Source organism: Aristolochia californica, unplaced genomic scaffold, assembly GCF_029961685.1.
Source record: "Aristolochia californica isolate CCGP_79_NKW_82.1479 unplaced genomic scaffold, dmAriCali1.0.hap1 SCAF_6, whole genome shotgun sequence".
In the NCBI taxonomy this organism is placed as follows: Eukaryota; Viridiplantae; Streptophyta; class Magnoliopsida; order Piperales; family Aristolochiaceae; genus Aristolochia; species Aristolochia californica.
In genome coordinates, this window is record NW_027182257.1 from 4057085 (window position 1) to 4074465 (window position 17381).

At 37.9% G+C, this 17381-nt stretch overlaps 1 protein-coding gene across 1 annotated transcript; it reads left to right on the forward strand.

Annotated features, from left to right (window-relative positions):
- Positions 1-1686: 1686 nt before the first annotated feature.
- Positions 1687-16439, forward strand: LOC137967217 (regulator of nonsense transcripts 1 homolog). Its single transcript, XM_068813729.1, has 29 exons — positions 1687-2373; positions 6383-6634; positions 6758-6928; positions 7083-7133; positions 7304-7396; positions 7599-7694; positions 8364-8414; positions 8545-8663; positions 8841-8949; positions 10121-10243; positions 10356-10427; positions 10778-10849; positions 11132-11198; positions 11943-12085; positions 12165-12236; positions 12328-12456; positions 12593-12748; positions 12845-12958; positions 13041-13139; positions 13217-13294; positions 13459-13593; positions 13713-13787; positions 13917-14034; positions 14171-14547; positions 14724-14786; positions 14876-14947; positions 15063-15194; positions 15274-15393; positions 15746-16439. The coding sequence occupies exons 1-29, from the start codon at positions 1867-1869 to the stop codon at positions 15869-15871; spliced, it is 3792 nt and encodes a 1263-aa protein (XP_068669830.1). The 5' UTR covers positions 1687-1866; the 3' UTR covers positions 15872-16439.
- Positions 16440-17381: the final 942 nt, after the last annotated feature.

Genomic DNA, 17381 nt, shown 5'->3' on the forward strand with positions numbered 1-17381 from the left:
TTGGAAGGCTGAAATGAGAGAAGAGGGTCTCCCTTCGTTGCCTTCACCTTTTCTTCTAATAAGGGAAGGAAGGCACTCGCTTGTTGCCCTAAAAGAGAAGGTGAAGGCAGGAGGAGGGCCTTCCCTGTCCTTCTTCTAAGGGGAAGAGGGGCTTCTCTTTCTTTTTCTTTTTCTTTATTCCTTTTCTAATTAGTTTCTTGCTTTGATTGCTACCCAATATTACAATTTTCTGATAAATGGTAAACATTTTATTAACAACAAAATAATTATTTCCATTACACAAAACACTCCAAGTTGGGTGATTTGGATTTCTTTCAAGTTCGGGTTTTGGTAAACCCGATCCTGACCCCGACCCCGACCCGACTCGACCTGTGCCACCCCTATTGGTGGATAAGGATGAAAATTACCTCATTATAAGTCAGTTTTTTTAATATTAGAGGAGTATGTGATTGTTAATTTGAAATCCAATAATATGTATATTTATGCCATATCTCATATCTACATAGGCAGTAAGTAATTAACTTTTATTATAAATGTGATTTCCATTTGTAGAAAGGTGCCCATTTTACCTATTGAGTTGATTTTTTTAACTTTTTATTCATACTCAGTGGAATAAAAAATTGGAAAAGGGCTTGATAATTTTACTTGATTACCCATTTATCTTTTGTTAAATAGAACAAAATTGGGTAAGTGTTATTCATACTTGACTAATGATTGTATATATATAAGTAATTTGGTACATTTTAATTTTAGTTAATGTATATTCATGATAAATTATGATTTAGTTTTCTTTTTATAAGGATTTTATTGTATGATATAATCATATTATCTATAGGCCTTTTTATGTTTTATGATATTTTTAATTATTTTGCATACCAATAATAGTATATATCGATATATCATATAAGTAAAATAGTAGTTGGCATAATGTCACATGGTCCATTTGCCCCACAAAAGGGTGGCATCAAGTTGAGTTAAGCTTGAACTTACATATGTTTGAGTTTAGCTTAATCTGAATACTTTGAATTTAATTTCAAACTCGAGTTCAGCCTCAGGCCTAAAATTGGAAACGAGTTCAAACCTAAATTTTTTACTGAGCTTGAGCCAAGTTTGAGTTCCAACCAACATTTAAAATTTAAAAATAAATAAATAAAATATTATAATGACCTTGGTACAATTGAACTTCAAGAAATCACAAAAGAATCCAAGACTTTTCAATAGAACATATTAATGTATAATGACCGACTTAATAGACCTAAAAAAATAACAAACACCTCCATAAATAGTGCTTAATCTATTATCAAACAAAAAATTAGATGCTGAAAAACCCAAAAAGGTTGAACGATCGATCGTCTTTGAAATTGGAGTAATTATAAACCAATTAAAAAGAAAATTGATGAAAACAATTAAAGTATAGGGTATTCTCATAAAAAAATCAATTCTAACAAATTGGCTTACGAGCCTTGTTTCAAGTTTTCACTCGAGTAAAAACTAAACTTAGCCGAGTTTTTTTTTTTTAACAGCGGTTTACCTGCATGGACTACACAATATAGTTCCATACAGCTAAACCCAAACCGGGGTCCAGTCCTATTATGTCTTCGCCCGTTCGCTGACTGCATCACGGTTCTCATTTCATTTACTTGTAGCTCGTAACATCCGAATATACACACGGGAGTTTAACGCCTCTCTCTCCATTCTCCTCCTCGTTTCTTTCCTACTGTTTTTCCTTTCTACCAAATCCCTCTCATTTTTTTCGCATTCCCCTTCCTCTGCAACTGTCCTCGTCAAACCCTAACCCTAACACTGGAAATCGGAAATCATAACCCTAAGTCGAGCGCTCTCTGACCTAGGGTTCCTCCCTCTACCATGGCCGCGCAGACTGTCGTCCCCAACAATCTCTACGATACGGCGTCGCAGCCGGACACTGGCGGAGATGCGTATACCTTCCTGGAGTTTAATACCCAGGGCGACGACTACGATTATCCTGAATTCCGTGAGCTCTCTCAGCCCATTCGTTCCTCCGTTTGGCCGTCCTCCTCTGACTCCGTACCCGACCCGGCTGACCGCCCTGCTGATCTCCAGACCGATGCCGGCGCCGCTTCCACGCCCTCGTCCAGCGCTTCTAAAGCGCGAGGTGGTAGCAATTCTCCCACTATCGATGGACTTGCCTCCGGGATGGGCAACTTGAATTTTGAGGAGACGGGTGAGGATGATAGTTATGAGTTTGGAAAGGGGGATTTTACGGAGCATGCTTGTCGATACTGTGGGGTGCAGAACCCGGCATGTGTTGTGAGGTGTAACGTTCCTTCTTGCCGCAAGTGGTTTTGTAACTCGAGGGGGAACACTTCGGGCTCGCATATTGTTAATCACCTGGTGAGAACTTAATTTTTTTTCCTAACACTGATTCTTTGTAGGGGAACGACTTTAATAATATGGCTTTGGCATTCGGGCTTGATATTATTCTGTTCATGGAGAGCTGGATATATGAATCGATGGCAAAAAGACGAAAATGAGTGAAACGAATTAGATAGTTTTTGCATTGATATCTGATCGTGGTGTGGTACGAGGATGGTTTTATACATTTGGTAGCGACAAGGAGGAAAATGGGCAAAAGAAAAACGAGATTTTAATATTTTTTTTAAAGACTTCTAACAATAGTTCCTGAGTCACAACTAGTAGTGGGTACCACCTATTAGGAACCCTTATGTTGCTTTACAAAAGAATCGTTCCGGGGTTTGGAAGTGACAAAATAAGATTAGTTTGCTCTTAGAAAAAAAAGGTCTACCCGTGACATTGGAAGAAGTTGGAGATTTAATTAAGGGGTAGCTCATAATGTACCGATCTTTATGTAAGGAAGTGGTTTGTCTCCACTCACTCATGTTTAGAGCCCATCTTCAAGGCTGCTGTATTTTTGTTGTTTTTTGGCTTAGACCTTTCTTACTAAGTTCTCACTCTTTTATAAAAACAAAGAAAATGTTTAGTTTGCCATTTATCTTGGTAAGGATAAAGATTAGCCTAATAGGCCTTTTGCCCCACTTCTCACTCTTTCAGCATAGCTGGGACTGTAGGACAAAAAATCCCACTACTCTGTACTGTTACCTTTTGTTTTCTGAACACATCTCCTGTCAAGGATATGTCATAAGGATGTATTCTAGGACTTTATAGTTTCTTATGACTTTAGAGATAGGATTGGCAAAAGAAAACGTTTTGTGTGTATTTCCTCAGTTGCTTGTTTAAGATCCATTGTAGTTGAGTTCTGACTTCAAATTGTGTTAATTAGGTGGATAAATGCGATAAGGAGTTAGTGAGGACTTATTAAATTTTATGTGCCTTTTCTAGGATGTATTCTAAGACTTTTTTTTTTTTTTTTTGTAGAACTTAAAAGGAGATAAGATAAGTAAAATAATTGTGTACTTCCTCTGTTGCATTGTTAGGATCCATTGTATTTGAGGTTCAATTTTGAAGAAATAGAAAATGTATTGTTTAGGTAGATAAGACTGGTAAGGAGTTGGTAAAGAAGATCTATAAAATCTTTTAGGTGTTATTTAATGCGAGATATGGTGCTCTTCAAGAATCTATTCTAAGACAACATAAGTTTGATCATAGAATTGATATTGGCCCTCCCATGGTCATTTCTTTTGGCTTGAGTGCCTTTATTAAAGGTATTAAGCATCCTTGATTTAGCAATGGTGGTCCGTGAGCTTTTGACTACTTCCATAAAGGCTCTACATTATTGGTGGCTTTTAAGCTTGAGCTTGAAAAAGCTTATGACTGGTTGTGTTGGAGGTTCCTCGATTTCATTTTGGTGAGGATTTTTGGAGAAAGTTCTGGTTATCAGCCTCCTCTTCGGTTCTTACCCATGCCACAATGTGAACATACATCAAAAGTTTTTGGGAGTTGAGGCTAGGTTACTTTCTATCTTCTTTCTTACTCAATGTGATCGGTGGGACTCTCTCCTCTATTTTATGCTACCCGATAATCTAGCCAGGACTGATTTATTGATGCAAGATGGTAGGCTTTGGGTTGGGATCAGGTGAAAGAAACATTTTTGATGTTGCGGGTGAGGAGGATATTTGCCTCTTAGCAGTGTTAGACTGGTGAGACTTCAAGGCTAACACAAGTGACAAGTTGATTTGGGGACCTTTGGGCTTTACGATGACTTTATGTTATGAGATGCTCTTTGTTCTAGTTCTCTCCGTACATTAGTTCTCTAGCTTGGAGGTTGGGGGTCTCCAAAAGTGCTGTTTTTTGAATGGTGATCCTTGCGTGATAGGACTCTCTCCTTTGACAATTTGCAGCAAAAGGGTATAAACGTGGTTAATTTGGGACTTCATGATTACTCAAGGAGGATTTGTTCAACATCTTTGCTTAAGTTCAACCTACGAGGGACTTCGTCGACCAGTAATGCTTTCTAAAGTTGCCTAGGCTGGGTAAATTACTATGGCAGTCCTGCCTTGCTCATTTTCCTTGGAAGATCTGGCTTGAGAGGAATCAGAGGTATTTAAGCAGACATTTTTTGCTATATTGATCAAGTGAATAATAGAATTATTAAGCTGGTAATTGGCTACACTTGCTCTCTTGATGAGTTCAGTGGATTCTTTTTTGTTGTTGTTGTTGTTGTTTTGTGTGTGTGTGTGTGTGTGTGCGTGATTGCAATCCTCCAAGTCTTTTAGCAGTTGGCCACTGTTACCTGGAACCCTCTTGCATGTGTAACCAAATTAAATTATAAGGGTGTTCTGTTGGGAATCCAGGTCATGGTGGATTAGGAGGAATTTTTTTTTGGCAATATGATGGGCCTGTCGTTTTTCCTCATGCAGACGCTGAAAGGTAAGAACTTGAAGTCCTTAATTGCCTAAGAATTTATTGAGTGAAGTTTCAAGACCCTCTTCTTGTTGAGTCTGACTCACAGCCAGTGATTTCATGGTGATTTCCAGTACTGATCTGCCATGGAGACATTTGAGTGTCTTTGATGAGATTAAAGACCTCTCTTGCAAAGTTATAGTCTATTGATTCCATGTAAATTGATCAACAAACCCATGTTGCAGACTCATAAGCTGAAGAAGGAGCAGGACTGCAATCTCTTGTTGTTAGATCCTCTTCTTCGTAAATGTGCTACTGGGCTTCAGCCAGGTCTTTTGCTCTTCAATACTATCACTGTTTAAAGAAAAAAACATGCCAGGAGATAGATTTCTAATAGAAGATGTTGTGTATACCTCTGTTGCATTTTGAGATTCCGTGATATTTGAGGTTTGACGTAGAAGGAGACAAAATTGTATTACTTAGGTACATAAGAGTGCTGAGGCTTTTGGTGCTTAGTTTCCAGGTGAAATATCTAGGGGTGACAAATATTCATGAAGTGGAAATTCTATGGCTGGACTTTTATATGGCATGTGGGGTGTGGATTTGATCAAATTATGTATTGAGTTGCCCAAATTTCATTCAAATTCCACGGTCATATTTAAGTTGTTTTTCTGTTAGTAGATTTGTAATGGTGCACCACAACGTCTAGAAGTGCCTCTGCTTCATAAAAATGATTTAGCAAAATTTCCATGCCCTGCCTACTTTTATTTTCGGGATTCTTATGGGACAAGTTGTTCTTAGAAACACTATCATCGACTCTTGGCAGCTTCTCGAATGCAGATAATCAAGATAGCTGGAAGATAGTAACTTAACAATTATTCTATTGTACTTGTCAATGCTTCAAGAGCTATAAAAGCTACCCACAATTTCAAAAAAAGAAAATCAATATAGTTGGAAGCATAGGCTGATGAACATTATAGGTTTGATTAGTGCAGGACTTTGCCTGGTGAGATGCACAGTTCCTGATCAATATGGCTATTAACTGTAGTCCTTGTGTAATAAAAAAGGCAACTGTAACTTTTGCTGTTAAGACTTTTGTTCAGTATCAGTTGTATATTCTGGTATTTCCAGCTTAATCCTTAGTGCATTTCTCCTTCAAATTTGGTTATTTTTATGGCAATCCTTCATCCGTGTCTCTGCATGTCTTTTGGAATTATTTAGTTGTTATTTCAGAATTAGATGTAACTTTGGTTCTCTTATTCAAATTCATAATCGATTGCTTGCGTATAGTTACTGTTTGTTGGTTATCCATTTTGGGAAGTTTCTGGAAATAATTCCATTTGGATATAAAATGATAAGCTATCAATCCCCATAGCTGGTGTGGACTGATTGTTCATTTCACCAATTCAAAAGGGAAAAATTTGTATTCCTACTAAAACTTAAAAAATTATAAGTTGTTATTTTTCAAGTGATTTTATAATTGTGCCACTTAGTGCCTGCTACTTGTTGTATCTGTTTGAATTATCTCTTTTATGGTAGTCAACTGAGCTAATCGTGTTCTTTACATCTCATTTTGTGGTAGGTCCGTGCAAAGCACAAGGAAGTTTGTCTTCATAAAGATAGCCCCTTAGGGGAAACAATCCTTGAATGTTATAACTGTGGCTGCCGAAATGTATTCCTTTTGGGGTTTATATCAGCCAAGACTGAGAGCGTAGTTGTTCTCTTATGTCGGGAGCCTTGTCTGAGTGTCAATGCACTGAAGGACATGAACTGGGACTTGAGTCAGTGGTGCCCACTTATTGACGATAGGTGTTTCTTGCAGTGGCTTGTGAAGGTATGGTTTCTTGAACTTCTTTCAAGTTTATTTTCTTATAGATAACCTTTCAGGTGTTGATGTTTTACTAGAAGTAACATCCAGCATATTTTCATCACAAATTACTTTCTTTTGCAACTGTAGATCCCATCTGAGCAGGAGCAGTTGAGAGCACGGCAAATTAGTGCCCAGCAGATCAATAAAGTAGAGGAATTATGGAAAACAAACCCGGATGCTACTCTTGAAGATCTTGAGAAGCCTGGAGTAGATGATGAACCTCAACCTGTGGCTTTGAAGTATGAAGATGCTTATCAGGTATCTGTTTTGATTTTAAGAAGCATTAATTGTGCATACCAGAATGTCTTTTACTTATGATTCTCTTGCACTTTTTTCTTTATTTTCCTTCTTTTTGAAGTTAGTAGGCTATATCATTTGATCTAAATTTTTGAATTTCCTTTTTCCATTGCAGTATCAAAATGTGTTTGCCCCACTTGTCAAACTTGAAGCTGACTATGATAAAGTTGGTACTCACTCTCTGTTTTTGTTATATGAAACTTTCATCTTGAAGTTAAAGATTGGGGGAGTCTGGTTCATAATTTAAGTTTATTGATTCTTTTTTTCGCTTTTATTTAGCAGATTTCAAGTTTTTGCTCCTAAATTTAAATTGACATGGTTCTTTCTTTTCTTTAGATGATGAAAGAATCCCAAAGTAAAGATAATGTAACCATACGTTGGGATATTGGTTTGAATAAGAAGCGGATTGCATACTTTGTATTCCCTAAGGTATTGAATTTAAGTGGATTATTTAATTTTCAGGATTTATGACATTTGTGTGGATTATTTCTGACATTTGTTGGTAATATTTGTTAACTTATTTTTTGATTCATAATTTTTTTTGATAAAATAATTTTTTTTGAAAGAAACTTAGTTTTTTTTTTATAAAAATTTGTGGTTCATAATTAATGCAATAATAATGATGTTGTAGGAAGATAATGAGTTGCGGCTTGTTCCGGGTGATGAGTTACGGCTACGTTATTCAGGTGATGCAACACATCCTGCATGGCAGTCAGTGGGGCATGTGGTATGTGTTTTGAGTTTTAGACTAGTTCTCTTATGATAAGATATGTTGGTCTTTAATATAATATCGATCTTTTTCTTTGTTTTTGTTAAGGAATAATCCCATATGAATTAGTGAGTACAAAAATCTTGAGTTTATTAGTTGGGAAAGAGGTTTCCTAAGTTGACTAGTCATTTTGGGATAGGGTCTTGGACCCAATTTAACATGGTATCAGAGCTGGTACTCATATGTGAGCCTGTATCTAAAAAACTATCTATTTGTAGAGTTACAAAAGAGGCCTATACCTAAAACTATCCACTTGTAGAGCTACAAAAGAGGGCCTACACCTAAACTGCCTACTCCTAAATTATCCACTTGTAGAGCCACAAAAAATGGTCTACACATGAGGGGTAGTGTTAATGAATAGTCTCACATGGATTAGTAAGTACAAAGATCTTGAGTTTATTAGTTGGGAAAGAGGTTTCCTAAGTTAACTACTCATTTTGGGATAGGGCCTTGGACCCAATTTAATAGTTTTTTCGAAAGTGATTTTTTTCTTTTTATAGCTCTGATGATTATTTTCTTTGTTTTTTTTATGAAATAATTTCATGGCAACTTGTCTAATTATGTAACAAAAGTACTTAAATTTCGTGGATGCTCTTTAATTGGTGTATTATTTTTGAATGAATTTAGATCAAGCTAACTGCACAAGAGGAAGTTGCACTTGAACTACGTGCTAGTCAGGTATATAAGTTTTTCTGTTCTTTACTTTTTTTTATGCTGATTCTGAAGTGATAGCTGGTGAATAAGGAGTTTCTTGATTTTTGTCTGTAACTAACATATTATCATTACTGCTGTATTGTTCTTTTTGTAGGGTGTTCCAGTTGATGTGAACCATGGCTTTAGTGTTGATTTTGTCTGGAAGAGTACAAGCTTTGATCGAATGCAGGGAGCAATGAAGACTTTCGCTGTCGATGAAACAAGTGTTAGTGGGTGAGTGACTTATTGCTCTAACTGGCTGAAATAGTTTTCTATTCTGATCTCTAGTATATGTTGGAACTCAAACCTACAGCATTCTGTCATATTCAATGTATTGGGAACATTGATGTGGGCAGAATTCATCCAGCTGCAGCTAATTGAAAATTTCATTTTTCACTTGTGTCTGTGCAGCTATATCTATCATCACTTGCTGGGGCATGAAGTTGAACTTCAGGTTGTTCGTAATACACTTCCTCGTCGTTTTGGTGCTCCAGGCCTTCCTGAACTCAATGCTTCTCAGGTATGCTCTCTTCAACCACATGGCTAGGTTAGCCAATTGGGTTGTGATTCAGCTACTGATATGCATGCATTTTTGTTTCGATTTAGTGAATGTGATTTTGCAGTAGTTTTAGGATTCCTAGAACGTGCCCCATCATACTGCATTTTATTTTGTTGGTGTTGTAATAGAGATAATAATGATGTTTTACTTGCATAGCATATCATGGAGAGTTTCAGTGCATGGATATCACATTCAGGCCATTGCCATCAGTTTTACCTAGATTAGGAATATTTTCTGATTTGAAAATTTTATCGGCTGATACTTTCTCACCTATACGAGTCCCAGAATGATAGAAACTTGGTGTCCCATATGAAATAAAAATGTTGTAATTGTCTTCTTGGCAATGTCTGCATGTGACCATCGTTTTTTTGGTCATTGCCTTGACCATGGTGTTCTGACCTAATGACCTGGAATTGAGAACTGACCCAGGTTCTTCAAAACCCGGGTTGGGTCAAGTCAGCCTGAGTTGTAGATTGGCTTACTCGGTTGGAGGGTTGGAAAACCATGGATCTTATCTAGACTTGGGAACCAATTTGGGCACCTGGAAACGTGGGTCAGGTCACCTTCTTGGCTCGGAAGGACTTGGGGCAAGTTGTGGGGGGTGGTGAAGGGGACTTGTCCAGAATATGAGGGGTTAGTCCCCAATCTGATTCGGCCCCTGCCATATCTGAGTTGACCTGGCTGAGTCGCAGGTTTTAAATCTGCACTATTGACATGACAATGCATTCAGCCATGTCATCTCTTTTGTGTTCACTGGTCAGAGCATGCCAGAAAAAGGAGAAGGTGAAAGGTCCTAATTGGTAGTATGTAGTTCTTACATGTTACTTCTTTCATGAACTGGTTCTCTGCTCACTGGAACCATTTCCTGAAAGAACATTTACCTGTGTTAGATGTGATTCTTAGTGTTTGTTGCAAGATTTTTGCAGACCGTTTTTATTGACTTTGTCTCTATCTATCTTGAAATATAAAAATAGAAAGGCGAAAGACTAGCTGTTGAGTTCTGCCTTGGCAAAACAGATATTTATTTTTTACATTGTCTCAATGCACCTATGAGATTCTACTATGCTTAGTCTCTGTGTTGTGCTTCTGCAAATTCTGTTCATGTGGATCCTCATTCTCTCTCTTTGGACAGGTGTTTGCTGTTAAAAGTGTCCTTCAGAAGCCTATCAGTTTAATACAGGGTCCTCCTGGTACAGGGAAAACTGTTACGTCTGCTGCCATCGTGTATCATATGGCAAAACAAGGCCAAGGGCAGGTTGCTGAATTCTCTCTTACCCTTCTTTTTTGTTCTCTGTGGAAAAGTATTTAGGTTTTGAACTCTAAATTGCGAACTTCACTGCCTGATTTTGCATTAAAATGCTCCTCAGGTCTTAGTCTGTGCCCCTAGTAATGTTGCAGTTGATCAGCTGGCGGAGAAGATTAGTGCTACTGGGTTGAAGGTAATTTCAGTTAGGATTCTTTTAGGATTTTATGAGCTCTTTTCATGTCATGCAATACTCAATTTTCTTCTATCTTTTCTCCTCCTGTTATGGGGATTCTAGATTGTTATCATATTTTCTTAAGATTGAGATGGGTCATTTTGAAACTTATTCTTGCTAAAATTTGTCATGCAAGGCTTGGTAGTATGTATATCTTTTCAACTAGTAAAAAGCCATTCAAAGAAAAAAACCTACTAAAAAGGGTCATTTTGTTTCTTTTATTTATTTCTTTAAAATATTCTTCGTGGAGTTAAAAGATAGAAAGGAAGATGTCTTTGGTTCTAACTCATTTTCTTTTGCTTGAGTTACAGGTAGTCAGATTATGTGCAAAATCAAGGGAAGCTGTTAGCTCTCCTGTTGAGCATTTGACACTTCACTACCAGGTCAGTTGATTGTTAGATTGTACCAAGTCTTGTATTTGGACTCACATTCTGAGATCCGCTAATTCGGCAGCAGATGGGCTTGCTAGGCAGGGAGCTAACCTACAATCGCTGGTTGTAAGGGATATGCTCCCCCAAATTTTGTAAAAAATTGTTCTCTCTTGTTTTATTTATACATCTTAATAAAAAAAAAAAGTTGATTGTTACATTGCCTTTTATCTTTCTTGTAAGAAGCATTGATGAGATTTTAACAATATTTACGGCTGTTTCAAATGGTTTTTGCAGGTCAGGCATCTGGACACTTCTGAAAAAAGTGAACTTCACAAGCTTCAACAATTGAAAGATGAACAAGGTTTGACATTCTTCAGGTTTTTACTTTATAGGAAATTCAAGGAAAAGGTAACAACAAGAAGTTATTTTAGCTGTTGACTACACTTATAAAACCCTTGGAACTTGTATCTTTATGCAGATTTTAAAGATTTTCTAGGCTTTAGTTTGTGTTTACATTTACTTTGAAAGCATACTTGTTCTAAGGATATTGTGTTTTTTTTTTTTATTAGTATTGTGCTTTTGGGTTTCAGCTGATATTCTCTAAATTCCAGTCTAACCTGTTTTTTCCCCCAGAAATGATAGATTTCATTGTTTGTGCTATATCTTGTTTGTACTTTATTTTAGGCTTTGAGAAATTCTATCAAAGTACCAGACTGATTGAAGCTCGAGTTCTTCTTATGTTTTATGTTGTTGGGGGCTACATGATTCACTTCTATAATATTTTACCTGTAGTCTGCATTAAAAAAACTGAATAAGACATCTGGAACATTAATAATTTTGTTATATTATCACTTTTTTTTTTTTTTTTGAAATGGAGATTATCACTTGCTGAGGTCAAGATTTTAGAAGGTGTAATTATGAACCTGACATTAGCTTTTAGTGATAACACAAAATCTCTTTACTGAATAACACAAAATCTCAGGTCAAAATCTCTTTATTGAATTGGTAGTGATAGTATTGTTGCAGAAGGGAAATAATCTGAAACATTTTTAAAAAATGAATGAAAATTAACCCCAAATTTGATCCAGTTGGGTACTTGTTACAGGGGAACTGTCAAGCAGTGATGAAAAGAAGTACAAGGCTTTAAAACGTGCGACTGAGAGGGAAATATCCCAGAGTGCTGATGTCATTTGCTGCACTTGTGTTGGTGCAGGTGATCCTCGATTAGCGAACTTCAGATTTCGCCAGGTCAGAAAATGCTTTTTGCATATGATTTATTCTTTCTACTGTATTTTCTTTTTGTTCAATCAAGTCCTTGTTTGTGCAGGTTCTTATTGACGAGTCTACCCAGTCAACAGAGCCTGAGTGCCTTATCCCTTTGGTTCTCGGGGTCAAACAGGTAATTGATCGTAATTCTCCATGCACTTACTGTTATCTAGCCCTTTAATAGTTTCTCCACTCTAATATGTATAGGTATTTTTTTAAATAAGGTTGTTTTAGTTGGGGACCATTGTCAACTAGGTCCAGTGATTATGTGCAAGAAAGCAGCTCGTGCCGGTCTCGCTCAGTCCCTCTTTGAGCGACTTGTACTACTTGGAGTGAAACCATTTAGATTGCAGGTAAGAGTTGTGTTGTTTCATTCCAGAAAAGAGTTCTCCATCTCTCTGTACTCGACTAGTTCAGTACACATTACCACTGATTGATCCTCATCCCTTTCGCTTCTATTCTAGTTGTTGATGATGGTGGTGATGGCAGGTCCAATATCGCATGCATCCTTGTTTATCAGAATTTCCTTCAAACAGCTTCTATGAAGGTACCCTTCAGAATGGAGTGACTATCAATGAGAGGCAGACAACTGGGATAGACTTTCCCTGGCCTGTACCAAATCGTCCAATGTTCTTTTATGTTCAGGTAAACTTTTTGAAATTTGATTTGACTGATGATTGAACTTATTCACAAGCTCATGCTGAGTACCATACAAATTATTATATGGTTGATATTCTCTAGATGGGACAAGAGGAGATAAGTGCCAGTGGGACATCCTACCTAAATAGGACTGAGGCTGCAAATGTGGAAAAAATTGTCACCACATTTCTGCGAAGTGGTGTGGTTCCTAGTCAGGTATGCTAATATATATTGTTCTTGTGAGCTTTCTTTCCCAGTTTCTGACTTCTATGCTATAACAACTGCTAAAAATCTGCAGATAGGAGTCATAACACCATATGAGGGACAAAGGGCTTACATTGTGAATTATATGTCAAGAAATGGGGCTCTTAGACAGCAGCTTTACAAGGAAATTGAGGTTACATTGTGCACTTGAGCTGATTTTCTTTTATTGTTTATAATTGATGGCTACTTTAACTTCATTGTTCTTCATAGGTCGCAAGTGTTGACTCTTTTCAGGGAAGAGAGAAAGATTACATAATTTTGTCCTGTGTGAGGAGCAATGAGCATCAGGTGGGCATTTAAGTCCTTTGAAACTCTCTCTCACTGATATAGAAAATTATAATGTGATTATATCTATTACTTATACCTTCTTTAATCGTGTGACTGTATGGAACAAGGCTGGGGTTCTAAACTGCTTGAAATGCTGGCTGTATTTTGTATGACTATTTTTACAGGGAATTGGATTCCTTAATGACCCAAGGAGGTTGAATGTTGCATTGACCCGTGCTCGTTATGGAATTGTTATATTGGGAAATCCTAAAGTCCTTAGCAAACAACCCCTGTGGAACAGCTTATTGACTCATTATAAGGTATCCCATGTTTCTTGTTACCTCATGTAATACTGTGTTTTCTTTAGAATTTTGTGGTTGTCATTTCTTTGGCTTTTGTTCTTCTCATTTATGCTCAAATCCTTTGTTTTTATCTGCAGGAACATGAATGTCTTGTAGAGGGTCCTCTTAATAACTTGAAGCAAAGCATGGTTCAGTTTCAAAAGCCAAAAAAGGTAGAAAGCTTGTCGTGCAGTGGTTTTTCTATTCTACTTGTTGGTTTTATGCTCAAGATTTAATATTTATGAGATCAATTAGAGAGTGATCGTCTAAGATTATTTGTTTGATTGGAATTTCATAAATAGATTTACAACGATCGTCGACTTCTGTTTGGTGGTGGACCTGGGGCAGTGTCAAATGATACCTTCAGCTCTCTTGGTTCATCAAGTCCTAATGCTGATAAAAGGGGTAATCGTGGTAAAGGTGGGTTTCTGGATATCATTTTTAATTCCTTATGAACTCACTGATGTGCCTGGCCATTGCTTCAATTTTTTTTGGTGCAACAATCTCATTGTGACAAGTTAAACTAATACTGTTTGAATTATTTCTTCACCTATAGGTCATTCTTATATGCAGTTTGGAACACCCAATGGTACCCACAAGCCTGGTGTCCATCCAACGGGATATGCTGTTCCTCGAATCCCTCTCCCACAATTCCCTGGTGGGCCACATTCTCAACCATATGCTATTCCAACTCGTGGGGCTGTCCATGGACCAATTGGAGCTGTTCCTCAGGTGCCTCAGGGAGGAAGCAGGGGTTTTGGAGCTGGACGAGGTAATGCTGGCGGTCCAATAGGCGGTCACCTCTCTCATCAGCAAGGTTCTCAGCAACCTATTGGAAATCTAGGGTCAGCCTTCAATTTTCCTGGTTTGGAAAATCCAAATAGTCAGCCATCTGTTGGGGCCCCACTATCTCAAACGGGACTTATGACTCAGGTTTGCTGAGTTTTTTTGTATTTTATGTTTTATTCTTCTTTTTTCTTTACAAGTCTCTGCATGTCCATGTTATCTATCTCCTTGAGTTCTACTAAATGCTTTTGTTTACTTATTATTTTTTCATAAATTCATATACGAAATTGGTGTAACAAGATCTTCCTTTTCTATTATCGTAGATGCCTGTTCAGGGCCTAAGCCAGACATTCCGTGAAGGGTTTTCCATTGGTGGCATGTCTCAGGTGCATTTAGTTGCAAGACATGTAGGTATTTCCTTTTGTTTCTTTCTCATCTAGTTTTGCCTGAGTTTCCTCTTGTTACATCATATCAGGATTTTCTTGGTGATGACTTCAAAAGCCAAGGATCACATGTTGCATATAATGTCGCAGATTTTTCTACACAGGTATATAGAAAACTATTCTGTAAATTTCCTTGCAACTTCGCATGTGCACCAACTCTATGCTGAAAGAGGCACTTGTCAAGATAATGAGATCCTTGTTATGTTGGTTGCAACACAGGCTTCTCAGAGTGGGTATGGAGTTGATTATGTTGCTCGAGGAAGCCAGACTGGGTTCCCAGGAAGCTTCCTAAACCAAAACACTCAGGGTGGATATTCCCACTTGGGCACGGGCAATGACTTCATTTCTCAGGTTCTCTTGAAGCTGTATTGTGCTTATGTAAGCCATGCATTCTGTCCTAGTTATTTATTTTCATATGAATTTCATGCAGGACTACATGCCTCATGGGTCTCAAGGTCTATTTACACAAGTTGGCTTTAATGATCATCAGCAAGATGAATCTTCACAATCACACTTTGGTGTAGCAGGACCTAGTCCTCTTCAATCACAGGTAAAATATTATGGCTTGAACTTTTCATAAAGTCTCATTTCTATGTTGACAATTAAACTAATTGATGCTATCAGCATTCAACATCAAGCAGTTTGGCTCCTTAACCTTATTGAACAGCGTTTTTGTTTGTTCTCTTATTTCTTGCAAATGTAGTCCCTTCTGTAATTTTTTATCGTTTTTCTTTCTTTTTGGTTAAATAAATATTTCTGGAAAAGCCATTCATTTTTCCATGTCAACATGCATTCAAAGATTAAATGAATATGAACTATGGGTAAGATAATTATCTGGAGTTTTTCCAGAACTACGTTTGCTAAGAAGACTGCTGAAGGTGAGCAAATTTTTTCACTTGCAGGGCCCAATGAATCCTCTCTACTCTCAGCCATTCACACAGTATAACTCGCAGCCCATGACCCTGCAAACTGCACAGCAACAGCCGGGCCAGAGTGCACAAAGCCAGAAACTGCACTTCAATGGCTGAGCCACGATAGGGGCCCTATTACAGTGATGGGTTACACACTTTGCATCCAGCAAGTTGGTTGTGGCTGACATGTGTTCCGATACTTCGCTCTCCTGATCACCTGTTTTGAGTTCATTTACTTCGTTCAATAATGTAATGGGTGGTGGTTTGATACTACAAGCATGATTGGGTTGGAGATGGCAAAGGACAGGGCGGGTCTCAGTATGCATGAATGGGCTACAACAAACAGAATGGTGGAAGGTTAACCCCAGATCCTTGGAAATTTTCTGTTGTTTTGAGAGATGTGGAGCCATTCGGTGGAGGGAGCATCTCAAACATAATCAAGAGGGCCGCCGGATGGGCGCGATTGCTGCAGTGCATGTAAAGAAGTGGTGTATGCGCTCTGCTACTGCTGCTGTCTTAGATGATTAAGATACAGAATGGAAATATACATATGAGAAACAGAAGGGTTGGTCCAATCAAAGCAGAGCTGTTCCAGGCCAAGGGATATATACACTCACCTCGTTTGTACAGCGGCAGGAGGCTTCTTTTGATTCAACTCAATGATATATGTGATTTATTTTGATTAGACTCCCTCTTGAATGCCTCACGAATAGATAGGAGATAGGATGATAGTAATGATGATGATGATGAAGTGGGTGCAGCTTCTGTTGTCGCCCCATTTTACATCACAATGAAACAAGGTTACGATGCATAAAATAGTATAATGAGATGTGGTATTTGTTTTGTGCACACCCCCGCCCCGTTTTTCATTATCGTATTTTTCAGAACATAAGTTGTTTGTTTGCTCATATCACTGGGACACAAGGTTCGATCTCGATTTGGAAATTCAGGAAGTTCTCGTTTCGTATTTGTCCTTTTAACAGAATTATATTGAAATCCTCCATAGTCATAGGAGGAAAACAAGCCACCGAAAGATAGAATAGGTATGAGATTTTGTTAAAGAGTTTTATTTGTCGCAGATCAGACTTTTGCTCGGTAACAGTTCTTAAATCTGGCATTTCCAGCTTAATCCTTGGTGCATATTGTTTATGTTTATGACAATACTTCATCTGCGTCTGTCTTTTGGAGTTAATTAGTTTTTATTTCAGAATTAGATACAACCTTGGTTCCTCGTTCAGTTTCCAAAGTAACTGCTTGCGTAGAGTTCAGTGATTGACCTAGGAAAGATTTCTTATTGTTTGATCCAGATAACCGGAAGAACTTTTAAATTGGTATAGGGGGGTTAGTGCACATGACTCAGGATATGATCTTCATGCGCATTATGCAGTTCATGTCCTGATGTAATTAGGGAGCGCTGAAATTTATGTCATGTATATGAACATATATGACTCAAGAGTTTATGTCCCAAGAGTAAACGGCGGAAAATGCTTTCTGCCCGATTTTGAGAATCATCTATATGACTTACGTGCGGGGCTCTCTCTGGCTCAGACCGTCTCGCTCATTTCTCCTCATTTCGTTCCCGCAGTCCCTCTGTCGTCTCCCCGAACCCCGAGCTCTCTGCTCCCTC